The sequence below is a fragment of the Fundulus heteroclitus genome, chromosome 15 (assembly GCF_011125445.2).
Source record: "Fundulus heteroclitus isolate FHET01 chromosome 15, MU-UCD_Fhet_4.1, whole genome shotgun sequence".
Classification (NCBI taxonomy): domain Eukaryota; kingdom Metazoa; phylum Chordata; class Actinopteri; order Cyprinodontiformes; family Fundulidae; genus Fundulus; species Fundulus heteroclitus.
Genome location: NC_046375.1, coordinates 10,512,098 through 10,537,550, shown reverse-complemented (window position 1 = coordinate 10,537,550; position 25,453 = coordinate 10,512,098). Strand labels below are relative to the sequence as shown.

The window sequence follows — 25,453 nt, the reverse complement described above, 5'->3', positions numbered from 1 at the left end:
AAAGAGGTAAAATTACTAATATGAGAAAAGAATTCATAGGAGAATAAAGTAAAACAAAAAAACAAAAGTGGTAATATGGAAAAAACGTCATATTATGACAATTAAGGGGGACATTTTCAGATTTTCTGTTTGCAGAACCATCTTAGTCCTGGGCCAGGTTAGATTCTTCAACCTTTTTTTATTCTTTACGAGAATAAAGTCAGAAGATTGAAGCCAAAGGGATACAAAAATAAACTTGAATTATTACAAAAATAAAGATATTACGAATATAAAGTATTCTGAGATTAAAGTCCCTCTGATAATGTAAGTGACTGAGTCTGGCTGCAGATTTGCCACATTCAACATGGCGGACGCTCTGACGTATCAGCGGCATAGGCAGACCCCGCCCAACGAGGCGTCTACGTAGATATCCAGCCTCTTCCGGGTTTCCGGTCCGCTCTTGTTTTTCTCACCCCTCCCATAAGAAGCGCCACGTGACCTGCCGAGTAGGAAGTGTCGAGCTAGCAGTCATCATCATCATCATCACCACCAACAGCAGCAGCAGCAGCAGCTAGAAAAGACGAGGAGGGAGCCGCGACGTTCCGCTTTCCACGTTTCTCGACGTTTCCGTGGGGATAAAACTCGTCTCTGTGTGAACCAGGCTGAACTGGAAGTCGGCCGCAGTCATGTCCGTGAAGGTGGTGTTTTTCGCCGCAGCCCTGGCGCTGATTGGCGCAGCAGCCGCGGTAGACGCAGGTAAGTTAAGCGACCTGTTCACCGAGCTCAGCTAGCGGCTAGCCGCAACCAGGAACCCCCCCCCTCTAACCCCCCCTACCCTCGGTAAAAACGGGCTTAAAACACCACCAGGTTATAACCGGTTACCGCCGGGCCCGCTAGGTGTCTCGCTCCTTTATTTTTGATAAATGTTCCGGTTTATAGCAATTATTTATTCACCGGTATTATGCAACATTCAGCGCAATATTGGTGTCATCATGTTGATTATTAGATAACGCAGGCATAAAAAAAACAACAGAAGCAAGTATAGTAATCTAAGTATCCGGAAGAGGTTGTTATTTTAGTCATACTATAAATAAACCACGTTAAAGTTACCCTTTTTGAATTTTCACAAATATAGTAAATATTTCAGAAAGGATACTTGATCTACAGATTGAACTAGCCTTCCCAAAACAGTTAAATTAACTTTATTTCCGCCCCCCTATTATTACACCTTTGATAGAATAAGTCCTGGTTTTGTTATAGTGTCTAATTTGAGGTTTGTGTTGGACCTGATCTAGAATGTTACACATCAATTTACGACGTTTTCAAAGATAAAATTTGGTGTTTTTTAAACATATTTTTCCTTTTTAGGATAATCCAATCCAGGTCTGACCTGGCAAAGTATTATGGGGTTTATTGTAGGCTTGGAGCCAAGAAGAGCACTCAAATGCACTTTGTTTTCCATTGATCACAAAAATAACATATTCAACAAATAGCTAATTTAGTTTTTAAATAAAAAAAAATATATATATTATGATAATCCAGTCCAGGTCAGACCAGTTTGTACGTTGTAAGATTTATACTGAACTAAGGGAGTACAACAAACTATTGATTAACATGATGAATGTTGCATAATAATATATATTCAGTCCAGGTATTGTTAGATTTATATAGCATCTGATGTATTGTTATCTATGGGCCAAAACCAAGCATCGAAGTAAAGATTGTTGTTGTCCTTTAAAAAGAAAAAGCTAATATTTAGGAGTTTTTAAAACTCTGATAGTTCAGAACAGGTCGTTTTTATTGGTCATTTAAAATCATGACACACAACTATGGAGGGTCTAAACTGCCACAATTCAGTAGACAAGTCATTAAGTGTGATTAAAACTGACTTGAAATTAAATCGTCAATCTAAAATGTTTTTATATATTTATAAAATACATTAGTATGGAGAAACAATATTAAATATATTTAACCATCAGTCTTACTCGTCGTGGTCATTTGGTCATTTAAAGAAGGTGATTGTTCTGCAGGTAAACGGCTGTGGCAGTTTAACCAATCAGATTGTTTATGAGCTGCAGTTACCGTTATAGTTATTCACTGATGGACACTCCAGCGGAAAATATAGGAAACGATTACATGCTCGCATATTTAACCTGATCACAATCATGCCCTGTGTTTGAATCTACAAAGATAGCGCTATCTCCGTTTCGTTTTCATGCACAAATGACCGTAACTAAATTGCCTTTCCTGAATCCTTTCCAGATGAATGTTCCACCATGTTGTCATGTAAGGACTGTTTGAACCACACTGACTGCCAGTGGATGAACTGCCCAAGTAAGTATCTCCTCCTAAATTTGGGACAAGTTGTGGAAGCACAGGTTGGCCTCTGTGCCCTTAATTGTGCAGACGGCTTATTGGAAGTGAGATTCCTGGCTGTGGAGGAAGGGCTCCTCTGGCCAGGCCAGCGTTAGGCAGTAAATTATGGAAACAAGATAAGGCTGGAATGAATCAGGCGGTTGATTGGGTGGCCTGCTCACATTGGAGAGATGAGAGCTCAGTGAATAAATGTTAGGGGTGCTCTGTTATAAATCTTTTCACCCTCCAGCGCAGCTTTTAAGTCATAACTTGTCTTAAATGTTATTAAGTGCAATCAAAATATTTTTTTCTCCAATTTTCAGGCCGTTGTTGGTTATTATTATTTATATCAGGGGTTTTGCTATGATTAAAAAACAAAGATAAATCATCATAAATATGGTTAATGTCCAGAATTTCAGCAGTTTAATATAATAAATGACCCAATTTTATTGCGTCTAACTTATTTCTTTTGTTGTATATTTTTAAATGAGAGAGCAGTAGGTTTTTAAAACGAGGGGGAAAAAGTGTTGACTGTTGAGTTACATGAACTTAAAATCCTACATTTCTTCACGATTCCTTGTTGTGCAATAGTGTTATTATTGTTTCACTTAACTCCATCAGTGATGATGTTCAGGATGCTGCTCATCTATTTTATTTTTTTTATATTTTGAGTTTCTGCAGGATAGCTGACTCCTTTCCTGTGCTGGGTTAAAGGGGATTTGGGGAGCTGCCATTCTGCTATAGCTGCACTTCACCTGAGCACATTTAGATTGTATTTATTATCATTGTTTATAGGACTGCCTGACATGAAGAAACAGGCTTTAAGGGGTCTTTGGTATGTGTGGATCTTGTTTCTGTGGATGGTCTTTGCACAGTGAAACAGGGATATGACTTGGCAATAATTTGGGTCATAACATGCTTTTTTTTTTGGTTCCTGTTTATTCATATACGACCAATACTTTCAGAAAGACTTGCTCTCTGGGTTATGAATTTAAAGTTTTGTTTTAATCCCTGTGCCGATCAACGGCTAACATTGTAGCCGCTTGCAGCGCTACGTGCTCAGATCTCTCCTCCGTGGATTTTGGCCCGAAGAGATAATTGTCAGCTGAAAACACTTGAGAGCCTGGAGAGCCTGACTTTCATGAAAGTGAGTCTTTAGACCAAATTCAAAATGTCTACAAACAATTTGCGTTATATTGTTGTGGATTGACGTTTAATTAATTGTTGAATTTCGCCGTTTTGGGTGCAATTTCCGCATCGCCGAGATCACAGTACCCAAGGTTTTACACTGAAAGTTAAATATACATTATAATCTTATTTCCTTTTACAGAGTAATTTAAGTTATTTCTGTCTGAAATAATGACGTCTTACTAAGTCTTCTCTGGTTCAAGTCGCGGCCCATGATCCTTTGCTTCATGTCATTCCCGCTCTCTCTTTCTCAACCCCATTTCCTGTCAACCTGCTGTCATATAAAGGCCACTAGCGGGGGAAAAAGAAGAAGGAAAAAAGTGAAGGGAAAGTATAATTGCCTTATTTCAGGCAATAAGAAGTGTTGCACAACAGGTGGGGGAGGGGCATACTGTCACGCTGCACTCCAGTGACTTTAATTTTTTTCATCTCAGTAAAAGGCTTTAAATCACAGAAACGGTACGATGAAATGTCGCGTCCAGTTTTAAAACTGTAACTTTCTAAAACCTTGGTAGCGCTAACTCGTGGTAATACATCCGGGCTTCTTGTTTGCTAAAACGTCGCTCTGAATGGAGTGCGCTGTAGTTACAACTCGTATTGTTATAGTGCTTACAACGTGTAAATAAGTCCATTAATTCAAATTTACAAATTTTTAAGATTTGGGATTTTATTTTGGTCAATGCACTCATTGGGCTTCCATGAAGAGAATGGCATGCAATGCTTAATATATGTTTAAAATACTGTAAAGAGGAAACTTTTACCCATAATACAAGACATTTTAATTTAGTAATTTACTTTATTTTAATTTAGTTTGAAGTCACACAAGTGTTCTTTGCTCATTGTGTTTTGTTATATTTTCATTGTTTACGATGGGGTGGGACGCCATCTTGTTTTACAAGCATGTTTAACGGCTTGTATTTAGTTGCACTTTCAGTGCAACTAAATGCACTGGTCACCTCCCAGACGAAATCCTCGACATAAAATCCAGTTTCTAAAAATAATTTCTTTTTATGAAACGAAAAATGAGGGGAAAAATGGATTAATTGGATTTGATATAATACAATCTGGGATTTTATTTTAAGCCATGTTGCCCAGCCCTAATGCCCACTTAAAGCAGTTTCTTTCTGCATTAAACAACAAGCATCACAAAATATACTGTATTACTGGCACAAAGTCTGGGTAGATGGTAATTATATAACTGCTTAATAATCCTCTTTTTAATATATATACTGATATTGTTGAATGTTCAATCAGCTAGCTTAGAGACGGTTCTTGTGTAAATAACGACTGGAAAAACCTGATTTACAGGTATGAATGAAACGGACAATCTAAGTAGCCAAATCTGCCTCCCTTAGCCGCAGCCTCCGCTCTGAACAATGTTTGTCTGTCAGATGTGGTGCGTTCAGTGATTTTGGGGGGGGGGGGGGTCAGATTTTTAAGATAGTTTGACGTTACACAAGGGTCAGGGCACAAATATCTAATTTGTTGGAGTTGTTTCCATTAACCTGTCTAGAATTAGCTGACCGATGTTGTATTTCATCACCGTTCATCACACCGGATTTCCTTGTTTGACCCGCTCTGGTTTCCTCTTGAGGTTGATCTCAGAGCACATCGTTTCTAATGTGGATTGCAGCAAGACCCTTTATTGGTCTCTTGGATTTAATTGTGATTTAAAAAAACAATATAAAGTCTTAAAACTTGGATTGTTGGAGCGTTTCTGAAACACAACTGATGGCAATTATCAGGCTGTTTTGCATCAAAACTACAGAAAGAAAGTCGCGTTTCAAATTGACCTATAAATGAAGTCGGCTTATTTTTGCCAACCGGCAAGGTAATATTAAAAAATAATGACGTGTCAAATACTTTAATGTTAGAGCCCTATATTTTATCAGTTTGCTATGAACCAAGTTTTCCAAAAAAAAACAGCGGTTCTCTTCTCTTATATTGAGAAATTTCCCTTTTCTGCAGCACAGCAGTGCCGTTAGGAACCGAGCTGCGGAAGTCCCCTGGCTGTTGTGGTTGTTTAGAGGTGTGCATCGTTCCGTTCACAGCACTCGCTAAAGCAACACTAACATGACAAATTGTTTCCTGAGTCAACCAACGGCTTTTTGGTTAAAGCATTTCCCCCTACGGTTTGGGGATTTTTTTATTTTTTTTTTTAATCAAAACCTTAGCTGCTTGTTTTCTTAAGAGTGATGGATTATTTGTTTTACTGTAACAGTTTATTTTATTTTTTGCTTCTTAACTTGAGATATTACGCAAGTGTCTGGTTAAACTAGTCAGTCTGATGGATTTAAAGCTCAGTTTTTAGTCATTTTGAAGAAGGCGCCCGGGAGAGGAAGCGAGGGCATACGTGGCAGGAAGCCAGCAACATCCTCCTAGCAGAGCAAACGAGGGAAGGAAAGGATATTGACACAAGTCTGGGGGGGGGGGAGAAAGTTTGTCCTGACAGGATAAAATATCTGCTTTTAAGATCGTCAGTGACTGGATTACTGCTTTGGCCGCGGTTCAAGACAAAAGAATCCGGTAAATCAGGCTCGGATATCAGCTCCATTAAGGTTCAAATGGTGGATCTGAAAAAAACTCGTCAGAAGTGGCTCCAGCAAATTTCCATTTATTCAAATTCCTTCACCGGCTCCAGCGGCCACAGGCGTTTAAACCGTCACCAGAGCCGACCTGTTGGACCGCCTCGCCTACGTGTGGCTTTGATTCTCTCCAGGAGAGGCTAATTTGAGATTTCGTGACGCCGCGCCCTCGCCATCTGGTTTGACAAGGACTGTTAAAAGCTTCCCCTCGTGATTCATCTAACTGATATTAAGTCACGGGTTCAGCAGGACAGGTAGAACGACCCACATTCCCCTCTTTTTTTTTTTTTTTTTTTGTTCTCCAGAGCCTTGAAAGACTCGACGGGACGGTTTTTGTTTTTGTGCAAAGGGAGAAGTCTGACCTGGTTTACAGTTGTATTTTGTGCACAGCAGGCCACCTACAGACAAAAAAACAACAACCCCAGAAACAATTGTTTCACTGTATTCATTTAAGTATTTAGTATATACAATCATAGAATTAAAAACAAGGCTTGATGAACACATTTTCCTTGTTTATATCAAGTAAAGGCTTCATTTCTTTTTGGGTTAGGGTTAGGTCACCCTTGTCCTCCAAACACTTGTTACACACCAGAATAAAACAGCACGTCTACTAGGACTGAACGATTTTGGGAAATTTATTGTGATTTTTTATTTTTTTTATTTTCTATCTTAATATTGCGATTTAATGCAATTATTTTTCAGTTTCATTTATCATGTCTTTTAAACATATTAGGGCTGTAAGATTTGGGCAAAAAATCTATACTACAATATATTTCAACCATAATTGCGTATTTAATTTTGACTTTTTTTCTCTGCATTAATCACAAGCAACAAAAATGGCCTGTAGGTAAAGATGTTTGTAAACAAGGACTATTTAAAACAAGTAATTTAACAGTTTTTATTAATCTGAATATTATCATTCAAGAGAATAGCTTGTTGAATTGGACATCAATCCTTGTGTAACCAACAAACAAGTCTATGTATTAATCAGTTTCATCATACTTAATGCTGTGGTGAGATTCCTGAAAGTTTCTGTGGACAAACAGTATGATTACATAAACTGTAAAACAAATAATACAATTTAGATTATATCACTGCTGCAACTCTCTTCCCTTCCACGTGGAGCCAAACCCACTTTAAACATATTAACAACAGCAAAAGGACGCGTCTCATCCATTAATTGTTACATCTCCAGAAATTGCGTTCTTTAAAACTGTGATTTTATTGAAATTGCGATTAATTGTTCAGCCCTAACGTCTACCCACTCGGCACGAAGAAAAACTGAGACTGTTCACAGCGTAATCTCTCTGGGAATAAAACCGTTCCATGTTCAGGAAGGGATCAACAATACGAAATGAATGGAGCAGACAGCTGGAACGTCAGCCGTTGTCCACCATGACGGCTTCTCTGTAATAAAGGGTAACCACACGCTGCGGGGAATAGAGCAAACGCCACATTATCTCCCAGATTGACTCTTGGTTTTAGGGATTTTTTCTTTAAACAAGCACTCGGCTTCAGCAGCATGTTTCCCTGCTGTCTCCAGCTTTAACGCGGCTGGGAAAAAAAAAAAATTACACGTGTACATGTGAGCTCCGCGGAGCCTCGAGCGCAGACCGTGACCGAGCCGGCCGAGAGCTCAAACTCCCAGGACCACGAGGCCGTGCAGCACAGTGATAATAATGTCACCATGTTGGCAAAGTGTGGGAGTGGGTCCTACCCTTTGCAGCTGCCTGTGACATAACATCCTTCTGACCAAATGGAGAAAGCGGGGGGGGAAAACCTTCATCTGGTTAAACATGCACGGATTACGGCATCGGGTTACGTAACAGATGTGTTTTATTCTTTACCTGTACATCTCAATAGACAAGAAAATATTTTAGCACTTTCATTCAGAGAGTAAAACTCGTATAAGTGTTTTATTTCTGTTAGTTTGAAGTTAGTTTTTTTTTTTTTTTAAACGAACTCAAAGCAGTTTCTCAAGAAACTAGAATATTGCTTAACCATCAGAATTACTCACAAGCTGCCCGCTTAGACTGCTTTAAGCATATTAAGTGAAAGGGAAAAAAAAAAATCTAACGGAATAAGTTGCATAAGCAGCTGGGATGTCCATCCATGAGAAAGTCGTACGGCTAAGCCCGTTTAGGATGAAAGTTGGTGCCCCAGGAGCTTCTACACTCAGGCTACGTTCACACTGCAGCCTCAAGTGACCCAATTCAGATTTTATTTATTTATTTATTTATTTATTTGCCCATAAGCGACCTGTATCTGATCTTTTTATGACAGTCTGAACAACACCGATCGGATTTTTTCAAATGCGACCCAGGCCACTTGGATATGTGGTCCTGAATCCGATACGTATCTGATATTTTTAAATGCGACCTGTGTCTGTACGGCCGGGTCGCATTTATCCGACCTGTACGTCACTGATACTCTACAAACGGCACTATTCTGCGGGAAGAAATACGACACACATAGCGGACTACAATGAGAAGAGCAGTCAGTGGAGAGAAAGCTCCGGTTAGAAAATAAATTAATGACCGCAAAATCCGCGCCAGCATTATAATCCATGTTTACTTCCGCAAACACTGAGGACGCTTGCTACGTGTGACGTCATCGCGTCCTCGAGTGTGCATGCGGGACACTTAGGTTGAACGCATTCAGTTCACACAGGAGATCACATACAAGTCGCATATATTTGGAAATGTGAACAACCACGCAAAAAAATCCGATTTCACAAAAAAAATTGTAATTGAGCATCAAGACCTGCAGTGTGAACGTAGCCTCTGACGAATCCAGGACAGCTGTTATCTACGGAGATCAGAAGCATCTTACTTGGGCTATGGGGAGAAGAGCTGCACTGTTGCTTGGTTGTCCAAAGTTTTCTTTTCAGATGGAAGTACGTTTTGCATCTAATTTAGAAATCAGTCGCAGACTGTGGAGGAAGAGGAGTGGAGTTGCACGAGGTCCGGTGGGAAATTTCCACAGTAAGTTATTTGGGGACCGGAGCCATGACACCTGCTGATGTTGGCCCACGATGTTTTCTCAAATTCAGCTCAAAAACGCCTGACAGGAGCACCTCTTGGTTCCTTCTGCTGACAGGCTTTTTGGAAATGCAGATTGAATGTTCCAGCCGGATTTTGCACCTGAACTCATTGCAAAAAGTGCCGAAACCTGGTGCTATGTGGCCATGGTGGTACTGGGCTTGATTGGCCTAAACCTCAGAGTCTGCGGACTATTTTTTCCAGAGCAAGACAGGGAAAACTAGGTTCAGCAATAGAGGCCGCCATTAAAGTTGATGTGACGCCGAAGTGTAAGATCGTGCACCCCAGGCAGATCTAACCCCAGTTAATATCACAATAGTGGTGATGCTCGCAGCGTTGCCATAGACCTTTTTGCTGTATCTACCGACATTAAGGTACAAATGATCCATAGATCAGGTCAGTGAAATTATTTAGAGGTAGCCACGGATAGGTCGATGTTAAAGCCCAAGTTTAAATACCCAACTTTAAATGTATATTAGTCAAAAACTTAGATGATCTATCCATTGAATTTATAGTGAAATTCTGTATTAGGAGCACAGATTTTACTTTAGATTATTAAATTGGAGTCTTATTAATTTATTATAGCTGACGGCAAGCAGAAGTTGCGACATGCATATATTCAAAACGCAGCAGAACTAGCGCCAAGAGTTAACCTTTAGTTTAACCTTTTTAAGTATACAAAGTTTCTGGACAAAAATGTATTTACCTTTTTGTACAGACGCCGTAGTTCGCCGTCGATTACTGCTGTGTTCAGCGGCTCGGGTCAGCCGCCTTAGCTTATCCATCTTTTACGTTTTTCTAGACTTCTTTTAGGTTTGGGAGAAATGAATAAACTGTTTTTCACTCTCTAAAAGTTCAGGACAACATGTGTCTGATTTGTACTTTCCACACTGACAACGTTTAACCAATTTTACTGACGTTTTTTTTTTTTTTAACAAAATCCCTCTGACCACAATAAGTTATTGATGTAAAATCCCGGTAATGTCGGAGCTAAAATGGTCTGCAGCTCCAGCGGGGAAGGGGCGTTTGAACGGTATGGACATATTTTCACTGATATTTCAGTATTAAATTTTATAATATATATAATATATTTATAATATTTATAATATTATTATATATTTATAATAAATATTATTTTATTTATTTAAATTTTCTGAGATGCAGAATTTAATTTTATTAGCATGTAATTACAGAATTACAGCTTAATGTGACCTGAATGATATAACTTTGTGTGTAATTAATCTGAGTTTTGCTTTTTTCATTGAATTACTGAAATATATATTTTGTATGTTATGCAATTTAAGATGTCCCTTTTTATTTATGTAAATTCCAATTTGTAAAGTCTTTAGCTGCTTTAATTGCAGATTTTTTTTTTTATTCTTTGACCAGTTGGAAAATAAAAACATGATTTGCAGACGTGAAATTGGTTGGAAAACATGTCAAAGAAAAGCTGCAGTGTTCTTTCTTGACAGCTATTGGCGTCTTAAGTGAGTAGTTACTGAATGCCTTGTATAACTGATCCAACAGACTCTCAATAGACTCCTGCATCATGAGCATCACCAAATGATAATTACTGCACAAGAGCTGTTTGGAAGTCACTTGTTTTTAAAGCTCTGATCCTGATTAATGTATAATCTGCTGTAAAGGAGTAGAAAATGTCATGCAGACTAAAGCTTGCCGGTCTTTTTATCTTAATTAGAGACTTAAAGGATGCATTCAAGAGTTGCTGCAGACTTGCTTTGTGGTAAACCTGGTGTTTTTTTATTTGTTTTTTATTGTAATTTGTGGGAAGACATCTGGTGGGACTCATTATGTGTGGTCGCTCTAGGTTATGAGAAGCAACAGGGGTGTAGGAAGGCATTCAGTCACCAGTTCCAGTGAACAGAGAAAGGGAACAGGTCTCTTTATGAGGTTCCTGTATTCAGATTAATATCGCCGTAGGTTTACATAAAACATATTTAGGAGCGTTCAAGGACCTGCAACAGACTTCCCTGCAAACAGATTGAACTGCTTTTTGAATGTTAATTAGAAATATTTCTTCCACTTCTGTCTAATGCAAGATATTTGATTAAACATGTTGACAACTGTCCATTATACACCCCCCACACACACAATACAACCCACATTGTGTTGCTTCGTGAAGCATTCATCCTGACAATCTCTTGGAGGTTACTGTGACATTTCTCACATACGTCCAAGCTTTTTTTTTAAATTTTTTTTACCAGTTAAGTCACACCTCCACATGATAAAGCGCCTGCCTGTAGTAGCAGTCCATTACACTGCTTAAGGATGGCTCAAAGGAGACAAGAGCTTCTAAAGTATCTTTCAATTATGCTACCTGGACCTTTATTTCCCAGAAGTTTGATTGCCTTGGGATCACCCCCAAAATCGGCATGCATGTGTCCCTGTGGAAGCGGCTGCCTTGGGTTTACCTCCATCTTCTCCCCTCACAACCTCAACTTGGATAAGTTAGGACAGTCGCTGTATGGAAGTTAATTACCCTTGTTATGGGTGCGTTTCAACTGATTGACGGCACATATCACTAACGAATATTCAAAGTGCGGTACATGACAAAAAACATAAGAATAGAAAACGCACAGAGGAAAAAAAGTACATTGCCGTGGCATAATAAAGGATTTCTTCTAAGCACTTACCCAGCACTTGAATGGGTTCATAGTCCCCTGGTGACAAGGTGATGTAGAGCTGTGTGTCGTCTGCATAGTTATAGTAACTTTTTTTTTATTAATTTTTTTTTTTAAAGATAATCTGAACTAAAGGGAAAATGTAGATATTTAATTGGAGGGGACCCAAGAAAGACCCTTGGGGAACCCCACATGTGATTTTTGTCGACTCTTATTGTCAGTAGGAAACTTTACATCACAAGTCCCTGTCCTGTAAGTAGGATTTAAACCAGTGGAGTCTGTACCAGAAAGGCAGACCCAGTTTTCCAGGCGCTCTAACAGAATGTAGTGATCAACAGTATCAAATTCTGCACTGAGGTCCAATAATACCAGCACTGTGGTTCTTCCACAGTCTGTATTTATATAAATGTCATTAAACACCTTGATAAGGGCGGTCTCTGTACTGTGGTGAGTACAGAAACCTGAATGGAAAACGTCAAAGCGGCTGGTCGTTGTTTAGACGGTGTTTAATTGTTGAAACAGAGATTTTTCAATAGTCTTGGTGATAAAAGGGAGGTTTGAGATGGGCCTGTGGTTCTGCAGGAGGAGCTTGTCCAATTTGTTCTTTTTCAACAAGGCTTTGATAATTGCTGCTTGTATGCCTGTGGGAATACACCTGGGTTTATTAATTGGGTCAAATCAGACGTTATGGCAAACTTGGTATAAGTATAAAACTTTCTTAAAGAAAGCTGTGGGTAAAACATTGAGAAAGCAGGAAGAGGAGATGGTGTACAATTTATTCTAAGCTTTTGTAGGTTATTTGGCAGAATTTGGACATTTTGTCAAACCTAGTTGAAGTTGGAGGCAAGTTTGGTACTTTTGCTGTAGCATGAAATGTAGATGCAACTAAAATATGGTGCTCAAACATTCTTCCTGTCAGAAATGTTTTCTTTTATGCAATTTATGTGAGTTTCATAGTTAAACTTTAACAGCAGCTGTTGAGTGTAAAAAGGACAAGTAGGTGTGGAAGGGGACGCATAGTCACAAGATGCTTGCTTTCACAATGACTCAGTGTCTTTTTCAACAAGACCAAAAGCCACGAAGGTGACGGGAATCAATGAAATGTGGATCCTGGTTATAAATCATTGGAGTGTTGCAACTTTCGTTTTTGCCAGCCTTCTGTTGACCTTAATATGAAGCACAGAGAAGATCAGTCCCGCTGATGGAGCAAAGTTCCCCTCGCCCATGGTTAATGAATGATTAGATCGCACCGTAATATACACCTAAGTGATTAGTCTATAAACCTTTTGCTCCCTCTTTCTTCCTTTTTTTTTTTTACAGAAAAAAATGATGTTAATAGGCCCCGTTTGTTCATTTAACACCTGTAGATGTTGCCTGCTAATATGTTTCGTATCTTAAACATTAAAATATAATTTTATGGTGTCTAAAATGGATAGTTTGGCTATTCAACTAACATTTGGTGATGTCTGATAAATCTTGCTGTTCGTATTTTGCATGTTGAGTGGTAACAGAATAGATTTGGTATGAGTGGCTTATATTTGACGCGGTAAGAGTAAATTAATGCCGGAAGCTGTTCCAGTGTTTGCAGTTCTTAATCAAGGCTTTGTCTCTTCTTGAAAACAATTGCAGACTAACTCAAGTTTGTACTCCTTCTACAAATTATTGGTTTAAAACAAAGCAAAACGTAATGGTCGGCCAACGTACTGTTTGAATCTGGTGTTTTGGAGCAGGGCCACATCTAAAATATGCAGGATTCTGGCCCAGGAAGAACATAGCTGCCCACATCTGCTTTATAATTAAATGATTTTCATTGTTTAGTCCCTGCTGAAGCCGTAGCTTTGCATGCGCAAACTTCCATTTTTAACATCTGCTACACTTTTAGGGCCTGCACTGAAGTTTAGGATAAGACATTGTCCACTTGCATTAGACTGCATTGGTTTATGATCATCGGTATTAAGTGTAAAGATGAATATTAAACATGTTAGTTGACAAAAAAGTCATATTTTTTCACTTTGAGATTTCTTTTAATGCAATTTTTTTCTTTCCTGGTAGGTCTGTTTTTAACAAAAAGCAAGAAAAGTAGCAGTAATATATGAAAATTATCATAGCTTATTGTTGCAGACTGTAATTGGATTCCTAAAAAAAGTTTTTTCATTTTTTTATAATAAAAAAAAAAAAAGAAAGTTAATACCTTGATTCAGTGTGGATAACATCAGGTGCGTCTGAATGCTGCCTTTAATGAACATCCATCCCTCTGTGTCAGTCACTCTGTCTTGGATCATCAGTTATATTTAAAATTCTGACATTCTCTGGTGTTTTTAGACTTTATTTACAACATGCATATGAATATTCTGTTGTTTTAACAAGATACGCTGACTCAAATCGCCTTTTTTTTTTTGTGTGTTTTTCAGCGGGGTTAGTCTGTCACAACGCTACCCTTAAAGCCAACGAATCCTGCAGCAACGCAAGCTGTTCATGTAAGTTTAACTGCGTATGGGGGGCTAAATATATAACAAGTTTTATACCTCTTGCATTAACACACTATTTTAGACCCAATAGAATCAGCAGACTCTATGTATTGTTTTGCATAAGATGCACAATTTCCTCTTGATTAGAGTTTAGTTTCTCTGCAGATTCTGGATGGGTCTAAGTATTTTCTTACTAAAATGTTTATTAATGGTTTGTCAGGGCCATTTGGATTTTTTTCCTCCTAACTGTTGTCCATAATCCAGTTGTTTGGGTGTTTTTTTGTCTGGCTTTCCTCTGTATGTTGTGTCCTGGTGTTGGTTCCCTATCCAGCTGACCCTACACCGGTTCCAGCTACTACCGCTCATACATCTGTTGCCACCACCGCCGCCTCTAACAGCTCTACTACAGGTAACCACTGTCTAAACCCTGAGCTGTATGTGCTATATGTAGTCTGTGGTGTCCATTAAGCTCTGGTTATATGTTAACAGGTGGACGGACTCATTTATTTCCACTTTTAATCTTCAAGATGCTTTATTTATCCACTAGGAAATCGTTGTGAAACAGTTTCAATGAAAAGTGGGAAAGTAAAGCTCAGGGTAAACACAGCTAACGTCAAATTTAAATAAGTAAAGGCAGCAAAGTACAGTTAATACATAGGTGTGTACGATATACAGCGATACACACCGTGGCATTGAGCAATTAAGAGAAAACATGCACAAACAAAAGAGAAGGTTAAAAACTGTGAAATTGGATAAAGTGTTTCCACTAACCAGCTCACGGCCTGAGCTAGATGAAATAAACTAATGGCCACAGGAAGAAATGACTTCCCCTGGCATTCTGTTTTACAACCAGAGGAGGTGCATCTGTGCGATGTCGGCACCTGGTGGAGAGGGTGAGCATTGTTGTTCGGGATGATATTTGCGTTTCCACAACCTCCTCCTCTCAAAACACCGTCAACAGTTTGTTGTCCAGGCATAGCCCAAGGTATCTGCTGTCATGGACAACCTCCACAGCCACATCCTAGACAAAAATGGGTGCGAGGGATGAGAAATCCACCAGCAGCTCCTTTTGTCTTGGTGGCATTGAGACGCAGATGTTTGGTCTCGCATTACTCGACAAAGGCATCCAGGGCGCCCCATGTAGAGTTGTCAGAAAGGTTTCTCTGGTGGCAGGACTCTAGAGTGGAGCTAATTGTCGGCGGGTTTACAGGTGAACGGAAAAGGAGAAAGGACAGTTCCCTGTTGAGCTCCCGTGCTGCCGACCACAGTGTTGGACACAGTGTCCTGCAGTCTGACAAACTCTGTAGCCTGTACCAAAAAAAGTAAAAAAAAACACAAGAACTGGACTTTTTTTCGAAGTTTGAAGACGTTTCACTTCCTATCCAGAAGGCTTTCTCAATTCAAAATGTCTGGAGTAGTGTGGAGTTGCAAGCTTTATAGTACTGCCCAACAAAGGCCTTGTAATGGCTTAGATGACATGATGCAAATTGAACCGAAACAGGTCCACCTTCTTAGTAATGCGGAGTCGTTAAGGTCACTGTTGGTCTGCAAATTAAACCGAAACTGCTGGTGAAGATTCTCAGTCATCCAGGTCATGGTTATTCCAAAAAAAGGTAAAAAAAACAAAGCAACTGGACTTGTTTTCCGTAGTTGAAGACGTTTCGATTCCTCTCCAGGAAGCTTTCTCTCTTACCTTTTTTTGGAAAGGTAAAAGAGAGTTGGGGAGTTGTTAGGGTCGTTATAGGCCTGGCTTACCAGAGAGGTTTTGATCACCCGTATGGAGGTCAGGATTGTGGCGATAATCTGAAGGAATCAACCCTATAGCTGTGTTGTAAGTCTTGGAGAGTTGGAACCTAAGTCGTCCTTCTCTGTTTAAGGTTGATTGTTCTCTCTTAACGTAGATGGCTTCCTTCACGCCCTTTTCAAACCATCTGTCTTCTTTGTTTTTTAACTTTTATTTTGGAATGACCATGACCTTGATGACTGAGAATCTTCCCCAGCATCTGTAGTCTGTAAACAAGAGGAGAGTCCACCCGGAGCTTACTCACCAGCAGGGAAGGCTGAATGGTGTTAAATGCATCGGAGGAATCATAAAACAAGAAGATGATTTTATCCTCCACTTCTCCAAGGACTTTGGAGAAGCTGCTTCTTCCTCACCTGCTTTGCTGTGAAGGCCATGGAGGAGGAATGAGGGAAGGGGAGTCATCAGGGCTGGAGGTTTGTAGGTGGGTGGTTTTTAGAGGACTTTGGGGAGGTGTAATCCAGAGCTCTCTTAATGAATCTGTTGAAAAACAGATTGAGCTCGGGGAAGGCGTGCCGCGCTCCTCTCTATCCACCTGGTAAATGTCCGCTCCTCGGTGAACAAAAATGGATGAGCTGCTCATAGTCGGCACAAGAAACTCTGACTTCTGTGGATCCTGCTACAGACGACGGGCTCCCGGCCGTTTGGAGTAAATTGCAGCGCAGAACTCTTGGCGGGGAGAATAGAGGAGGTTGAATCTGGGTTCATTTTAGATAAACTGCAAACGCTCGTAAACGACAGCAAGGACGAACGAGGGCATTTCTCTGTGAATACGTGTGGCCACAAAACTTTGCTTCAGACACTGACACTAATAACGAACGTGGAGATTCCCTCCAATGAGCCGTAATTATTTTATTCTGGGAGCAATGGTGAAAAAGTATCTTTTAAAAAGAGTATTTTATGTTTCCTCTGAGCACAAGTTGTGGTCTAACTCTTTACCCAGACACTTTTCTCAGTTTTACGCACGCTTGGTTTTGGTGGTTAATGTTTTTTATTCTAGTTTGTTTTGTTTTGAGGATGTGGTTATAGACCTTACCCCAAGGCTCACCAGATAGTCCTGGGTTTGATGCCCCGACTATTTGCTGCGTGGATTGCACTTCTCTCTGCTCACTTTCCTGTCAGTCAGCTGTACAAAAGCTACTAGAGCCACTAAAAAAAATGGTCAGAATATAAGCTTAGTAAAATCTTTGGGAAAGCAATCACTGCCCATGTGAGTTAGTGTTTGCAGTGATGATTGGTATCCAGTGAATAAAAGCTGCCGTCTCCTACCATTGAAAATACATTTTAAATTCAGACGCTATACTTTTTAATAACTGAGGATTTAACAGAAATTTAAGCAACATAAAATTTGTCATTAAAGGTCAAATTCTTTTTGATCCCCCTTTTTGAGTGTCTGAGTTGAAGTGGGCAGACCCTTCGTTTATCGCCGCCGCTTTACTCTGGAAATTGTAATTCGATGGAACATGAAGGAGCTTTTTACTGTGAGAAACAAGAGGTAGAAGCCAGCAGAAACTCTTAAAAGGAGCACGAGGTGTGAAGCACATGCTTGACACCTTTCAGCTCTTCAGCAGTTTCACATTCACTCCTCTCTGCTGCTTTTATGGTTGCGAGTGAAACTATGAGTCCTGTGAGGTAGCAAACAAGCTCCTGTTCAGTGGATGTTGACTTGAGTCTTGATTCAATTTATTGCAGGGCTTAAAAAACGACTTGAAGTTACAAAAGCAACAAGTTGTAAGGATTACACGTTTAAAAAGTGTCATTTGTTAAAGGGTCTGTTCTTGCTTTCACTCCGTTTCAGTGAACACAACGTCTGTCCCCACCAGACCGAGTCCTAGCAACAGTTCCACCACCGTAACTCCAGTTTCCACCTCAGGTAGGTTTGACAGTAGCGTGCTTAATTTCTTCCAAGGACAAAGGCTTTTTAAAGGTATATAGCCACATTATATGCTTAAAAAAAGACCAAACACTGTTTGATCATGATAAAATAAGGTTATCTACACCAAGACTCAATCTTGATAGTGTTTTGATGGTCCTTTTGTGGCTAATAAAGCCCCAGCGCCGGGCGCGATTAGCAGATTTAAACAGATGTGGCGCCATCTAGCAGCAGTATCGCATAACATCATAATTCTGGTTTGCTTAATTTATAAATCAATTGTTAATAATGCCGGACCGAGCCTGACCCTCTGAAATTCCTCGCAGTAAAGTGTCCAATTGTTATTAATTAAATACACCCATCTACAGCAATTTTAACAGCCTCCTATCAGAACATTTACTCAACTCAATCAACTCTGTGGTCACTTCTGAGCTATCAGCAGGTTTAGCCCTCAGTGAACACCAACATTCATACTTCATTCCCACTGACATTCCAGTTTTTTCCCTCTTGGAATCAATTTCTTTTTTATGTGTATTCATTGGATCTTAGACCATCTTTCATTGTTTCGCTGAGAGATGCTAATACCGTTAGCCACTTCCTTGTTTTAACCCTTGCTGCGCATGCATAAATAAACACGGAAGGTTTTATTTACTAACAAATTGAACAAAAACTAAGCATAAAACATGGATAACGACTAATACGCCAGCAGGATGTGATAATCTTTCATAAAAACTTTATATGCAACCAGAGTGAGCTGTTGACGTATGTATAAATAAATAAATAAATAAATAAATAAAAAAAGTCAAATAACATGACTATGCATCTTCTAAGGTATTAACAGGTCTTGAGCAACATTTCAGGTTCACTGAGATCTGTAATATTATCTTTTTAGTCACTTTGTTACTAGCAGCTCAATATAAACACATCATTCTGTATTTTTAATAACTTTAAGCAGGGAAACTACAACAGAAATAACAAAAGCCACTTTTTTGTGCTTTTGCATAAAGATCTATATGCCGCAGGATGTTTCATCCTGGCTTTACAGCTCATGATTCAAAGCGATTTTCTATAATCTACTCATAGACTTTTACTACCTTTTTTGTTGTCAGTGGTCGTAATTTCATATATAAGGTGACAGGCCCAAATAGGCTGCAATGTACAATGTTGGGGAAATATATTAAAATATCTAAAAGATGCAATGATGATATCAATCAGGGAGGAAAAAAATACAATGTTTGTTATAATTAACTTTAATTGTCTTGATTCATCATTATTATATATTTTGGGCTTGCAGAGCATGGTTCCAAGCAGACCTTTCCATTTATTATATAGCAGAAAATGTATACTCTTCATGGAAATTTATCTTTTTAGCATTACAGTAATTAATATAAAAGATAAAACTTTAAATCACAAGCAGAAGCATGCAAAAAAAAAAAAGGTTTGAGCTTAGAGTCTTTAGAGTATGAAGGTCTTGTTGTAATCACCCTAATCTTTAGCTCTCAACACAGAGTATCCATCCAGGTTCAAGTCAGGACACGTTAATATTACTTCCAGTCAAAATAAATAATGTTGGTAAAATAAAAATATTGCTTTATACTTGGAATTTGCAGTGATATGAATAATAGTTACCCAAGCACAGCACCCTGTGGTACTCCACAAGTAACACTGGTGTGTAAGGAAGATGTTTCATTAAGAGGAATACAGTTTGTGCTGTTCCCTTGATCCCTGGAAGATGTTTTGGGGTTTTGCAAGAGAATCCTGTGATTGACTGTACAAGTATGGACACGAGTCTGTTGTCTAAGGCAGTCCGAAAATCTTTAGTAAGTTTTGCTAGTGCTGCCTTAGTGCTATGATCATATCTTGCACCAAAAGCTTGTTGGATATGGACTAAAAGTTTTTTTATTATTGTTTATTTATTTTTTCAGTTTAATTTATCACGTCTTTTCAAACATATACAAACAACAAATCAATTTGTTTCCTCGCCGTGCGGATTAGTTGCTAAACGACCCACAGCATCTAAATTATTGCGTTCTGCCTACGATATATTTCAACCAAGATTGCAATTTTGACCTTTCTCTGCATTACCCACAAGCAACAAAAATGTTCTCTAAAAAAAGATGTTTGTAAAGGACTATTTAAAACAAGAACTTTTTAATGTTTCTATTAATCAGAATATTATTTAAGAAAACAGCTTTTAATTGATTTGGCCATCAATCGTTGTTGGACATAAAGTGTAACCAGTCTATGTATTAAACTGATTGACCAGAACTTAATGCTATGTATGATTATATAAACTCTAAAACAAGTAATAAAATTAGATCATCTCACTGCTGCAACTGTCTTCCCTTCCATGTGAAGCAAACTCACTTTAAATATTTTACTGACACCTAATGGACGTGTCTAATTCACTAATTGTTACATAGCCAAAAATTGCAAACTTCTGCGATTTGGAAATTGCTGGGTTTTTATATTGAAAATGCGATTAATTGTTCAGCCCTAGAACTATTGCTCAGCAACATTTAATAAAATAAAACATAAGGAAAGAAACTTAGGTTATAAAACAGAGCTGCACTTTTCTGATATCCAGTCCTGTTCTTTTTGTTCTCCTTTGAAGCACCGAACACCACAGCAGTGGCGCCTCACAAGAACTCAACGTTCGATGCTGCGAGCTTCATCGGTGGAATAGTGCTGGTCCTTGGCCTTCAGGCTGTCATCTTCTTCCTCTACAAGTTCTGCAAATCCAAAGACCGTAACTACCACACCCTCTGAAGTGGCTGCGCTTTGGGATCCATCCCGTCGTCTCCGATTTAGACCCTCTGAGCACGCACCCATCAGGGTGGACTCAAACAGCGTTTCCATACAGTTTTTTTTTTTTTTTTTGTATGTCATATCAGATGTTTAGACCTGCATGAATGTATGATTCATCTCATTTCAACATCCTTAGCTGGAGTCAATCTCCTCCGACGTGCATTTAGGTCTCAAACATGTAGATTATGTAACCACGCAGCTACCCCTCCACCTCCATCGTGTTGCCGGTAGTCATCCTGCATAGAGCGTTTTCCAGTGAATTGAGTGGGCTTGTGTTATTTACAGCCCCTCTTCCTCCTGCCTTCCTCAATTAAATGCGCCACATGAGAGATAAAGAATTAGTCGTGCAAACACAGTAGCTTTCCTGTTGATGTTCGCCTGATTTGGAAACACTGTTTGAGCTTCTGTTAAATGTGGCAACAGATGATTGAAGATTGCTTTTAGTCTGCTTTTGATCTGATGGGAATAAAAGCAACAATTAATCATCTGGTGTCAAGCCTAGGTAGAAAAAAAAAAAAATCTGTCTTAAGTGAGTTTTAAGTGTTTTCTGCTGTACGGTCCTCTCAACCCAACAAAAGATATTCAAAAATGTCAAACGCCAACTGCCAGAAGAGCAGCACAACGCAATAATTAATGTATAGAGCTAATTTCAGAATCCCAAATCTCCCGGATGGTTTATTTTTCTGGTCATTAAAATCTTACGTTTTCTGTTTTTGCTGTTTAAACCAGGTCAAAGTGAGTTATTATAGATTATTTCTAAATTGTTTGTGCCGAAGAGGATGAGGTGGCATGCACATTTCTTGACGTGGACAGTGAAGTGCCTTTGATGTCCAGTGTGAGTGAAAACGAGTAAAGGATGTTTTTCTTTCTTTCTTTCTTTCTTTCTTTCTTTCTTTTGTTCCTATTTGTTGTGAAAAGTAACAGTATCGCGGCGCTGATATTGCTTAGAGCTGTAGTGTCCCAGCTGGACTGAAGAGCCTTTTTATTGTGGAAGAAAAACATGGATGTCTGTCCTTCCAGAGCCTCGGTCGGGCCTGTAGACGCGGCTGAAAGCCCAAACGCTGCGGGACGAATGCGCCATCACGCCACTAGAGACTCCGGAGTGAATAATTTAAACAGAATTTCCTTCCACTTTACCACATCATGGTTCAGAGCTGACTGAGCTGGCAGGAAAATATTTTATTATAGAGGCAACATACCTGGAAGTATAGTTTATAATAGGATATTATTAAAAAATAAATAAAGATATTAGGTTTTATCTTAATACATGCGTGTTCAGAAGAGGCGTCAAATGTCGACTGGGTGTCAAGTAAGGATTTCACCTCTATTTTATTCATTTATAATGTAAAGGTGAAGAATAACAGCATAGTGGCTGTGTTGAAGCCTAGGCTTCTTGCTAGCTAGCTGCTAACCTTTTTATTTTATTTTTTTTTCTCTATATTCCTAAGTTGTGTCCAACCTGTAAATAGCCACGTCTTGTTTCTGTCCTGCTGAAAGAAAAGCAAAACGTTGATCAGAGCATTTAGGTTTGCAGTGGCTCTTTTTTTTTTTTTTTTTTTAATTAATGGCTTTATTTACCCGTTGGTGCATGCTGGATGCTTTTCTCATTGCATATGCAACTAGTACTTTAGATCCATTCAAAAACCACTTCATTATTGTTGTTATTATTTTGTTTTGATTAGCTCATGCTAATGGAAGAATGCATCTAAACGGCGTACATGAAGCGAAAGTCCTCAGTTTTTGGCATGTTCTGTGACCCTATATTTTTGTATTTTTGCAAATGGCTTCTGGTTTAGCGCACAAATAAAATTAGACGCTTGTTTAAATATCAAGATTATGTGACCACAAAGCAATTGATGAATGCAGATGTTTCCTTATGCTTGTATAGTTTGAGGCTGCATGGTTCCTGCTGCATTAACCTCCAGTCATGAGCGGGAAGGCTTGAAAACATCCACCTTGGCAGCAAGCGTGTCGGTTTCCCTCTCTGCTGCATGTCCAGTCCATTTGCACAAGTGAAGAGAAGTGTTTTGAGCGCTGTTCACGGCCGTCGAGCAGTCTCTGCTTTTTCTGTGACGGCTCGTCGACATCCTGGCGTGTCACAACACAGCGGATGCCCGGCGTCCGTCGTGGTTGCGTCTCGGTCTGCGCACCTCTCGAGGAAAAGTGCCTTATTCAGTTATCGTCCATTTCACTTTAATTGTTAAAAGAAAAAAGAAAAAAAAAAACGCCACACGGACTGAATATCGGTGGGACTGGGCACTTTCAGGCTCGTGTAAAAATGGTTTTCTTTGTTCTGCGTAAATGTTGGTTTGTTGCTCTCAGCCTTAATCTTTTTTCAATCTAGCCCACAGAGCAAAGTGACAAGCTGTTCAGGCAGGCAGCGCTTAAGCCACTTTCTCTTTCAGATTACTACCTTAAACTTGAATGCTGCTTTTTAAAGACAGACAAACATCAAACAAATCGCTGAATTGAGTCTGGCTGCAGCCTGAGCAGCTTCTCAGCTCCTATTTGTAATAAAACACACACACACACACACTGGTGAAGTAACCACAAGCTGACCTCTAGTGTTCTCTGTTTCAACATGCCAAGCCACTTCAGTTGTAACTCGCTTCTGTTTTCTGTTGTGAAGGATTTCAGAGCGTTGAGCCTAGGATTTGTTCGACCACCGTTCCAGTTTAACCAGGCAGTGTTTTGCCTTCTTTAACTTTGTGGCTTTAATGCTAATTGCACACACTAGCGCTGCGTCTGTCACTGTCCATTAGTCCTGTTGGTACGACTTGTGGCTTTTTTTTTTTTGTATTTTTTTATTTCTATCTCTCTCTCTCACCTCTCGAACACAAACTTATATATAGCCATACATAGACACTGAACAGTGCCACAATGCCTCCTCTTGAATGGTATTTGCTTCTTTTGTGCCACCCTACTTTTTTTTTGTGCCTCTGACACCCCCCCTCTGATTTCTGGCCTTGTTTTTCTGGTGTTGCCTTTAGTTTTACAATGTTAAACCAATAAAGTTTGAATATTGTTAAACAAATCACTTTATTCAGTCTTCATTCGATACCCGTGTCTGTCTGTCTGGTTGGAGCCTGTAATTTGCATAAGCGAGACGAGGATACGTTGACGGGGCTCTGCTGCTGCTGTGGTTACAGCCGCCCTGACGATGAAAGCTGTCGTATCAAGTTCGTCTTGACTGTGACTTCGTCTGTCCAGCAGAGTCACTGGCTGCAGAGGAAGTGAGTTTGCAAAACTCAAGGCATTTGTTAACGAACAGTTGCCGTGGAAAAAGTGCTGCCTGCTTTTTGTCGCGTGTTTCAGATCATCAAACAAATGTGCGTATCAAAAAAGATAGCCTGTGGATAAATACAAAATGTGTTTCTTTTTTATTATTTTATACATATAGAGAAGCTATCTGAACCAGTCAGCCCTGTTATTAGCTTTTAAAGCTAATAACTGGTTTTGACATCCCTTGGCAACAACTTTTTTTTTTTTTTTTTTTTTCATCAGATTATTCAGATTTAAACCCAGACTTTGACTAGGCCCCTCAAAAAGTTTAATTTCTGGGTTTTGGGTCAGTTCAAAACTGGACATTATCCTTCAGGATTTTCAGACAGTACATTTCCTGGATTTTTTTTCCTCTTCAAAATTCTCTACAATTATGACTGTTGCTTTTGCACCTTTTTTCTTCAACCAAAACCTGTTAATGTACTTTGATACAGTACATTGTAAATAATCACCTTTTTGTAGTTGTACAAGGTGTTAGTGATTGTCTGCTGGACAATTTGTCAAAGTCAGCAGTCTTCCCCATAGTTAACATGGCCATTACAACTGCTGTGTATTAAAAACCTTTTTTTTTTTTTTGGCATTAAGACAACAATTGTTATCGCCACATTGCCAGACAGGACACTATTAAAAAGAAACCCTCTTTAAACTATGCTTATGCAATTAACATTTTCAGAGAAACCAAAATTTGGTGTTTTTGTTAAGTCATGGTTAATATTAACAGAAATAAATGCATGGAATCTATCAAACCATTTGTATAGTTATGCCAATATCTGCTGGCAATAAACAGTTTCTGAAAAGCAAAGTACAAAGCTTATTGCAATTGGTGAAATTGAACAGAAACCTTCAAAATTAAACACTTAAAATATCATAAAAATCGATTCCCAACCGGAAACATGCTTCTTCTGGTCCAAGCCAAGCTCTGCTTATGTAGGAAAATCTTATTCAGACAGCTTGTTTTCCTTTTATTATGGGAATAATCTCAAATTATCCTTCAGGTGTCTATTAAAGGAAACATATTTTATAATTTTGACAGATCTCGTCGTCTCTTGTTGGACTTTAACTCACAAGAAAAAAAAGTTCTGCCACACACTGGAGCTGCTACTTTTACGACACGTCACGTCTAAAACAAACTTGGTCAGACGGTCCAAATATATTTGGAAAATCTCCCGAGAGCCGAGCTGTTTTTTTTTTTTTTTTTTTTTTTTAACAAGATTGATTTGCTCCTAAATATTTCACACCGACAGCAAAATAGCTCAGATTTTTGTTTTGGTCGAGGCACACCGCTGCCATTCAGACAGAAGCTCGGACGTGCAGTCACAAGGGATTTAACACTGCATGGTCAGGAGAGGCAGCATGGGAGCTGCATGTGAGGGCAAGGAGGGATATTGCCTCCGCTAACCTGATTGTCGTGTCCAGCCACACGCTGTAATC

At 39.2% G+C, this 25,453-nt stretch overlaps 1 protein-coding gene across 2 annotated transcripts; it reads left to right on the top strand.

The window, feature by feature from the left end:
- The first annotated feature begins 464 nt into the window (after positions 1-464).
- Positions 465-23,774, top strand: cd164 (CD164 molecule, sialomucin). Of its 2 annotated transcripts, XM_012867282.3 has the most exons (6): positions 469-735; positions 2,242-2,313; positions 14,202-14,267; positions 14,590-14,667; positions 17,858-17,932; positions 20,547-23,774. In XM_012867282.3, exons 1-6 carry the CDS (start codon positions 666-668, stop codon positions 20,699-20,701), a joined length of 516 nt encoding a protein of 171 aa, XP_012722736.2. In that variant the 5' UTR covers positions 469-665; the 3' UTR covers positions 20,702-23,774. The 2 variants fall into 2 exon arrangements, with proteins under 2 accessions (XP_036003245.1, XP_012722736.2); XM_036147352.1 differs by lacking the exon at positions 14,590-14,667 and having other exon boundaries at positions 465-735.
- The last annotated feature ends 1,679 nt before the right edge of the window (positions 23,775-25,453 follow it).

Bases quoted from the DNA above. Each gene is read 5' to 3' on its own strand.
- cd164 (XM_012867282.3), top strand. From the start codon at position 666: ATGTCCGTGAAGGTGGTGTTTTTCGCCGCAGCCCTGGCGCTGATTGGC. The intron at 2,314-14,201 runs GTAAGTATCTCC...TGTGTTTTTCAG, and splicing joins CCAGTGGATGAACTGCCCAA to CGGGGTTAGTCTGTCACAAC. The intron at 17,933-20,546 runs GTAGGTTTGACA...TCTCCTTTGAAG, and splicing joins AACTCCAGTTTCCACCTCAG to CACCGAACACCACAGCAGTG.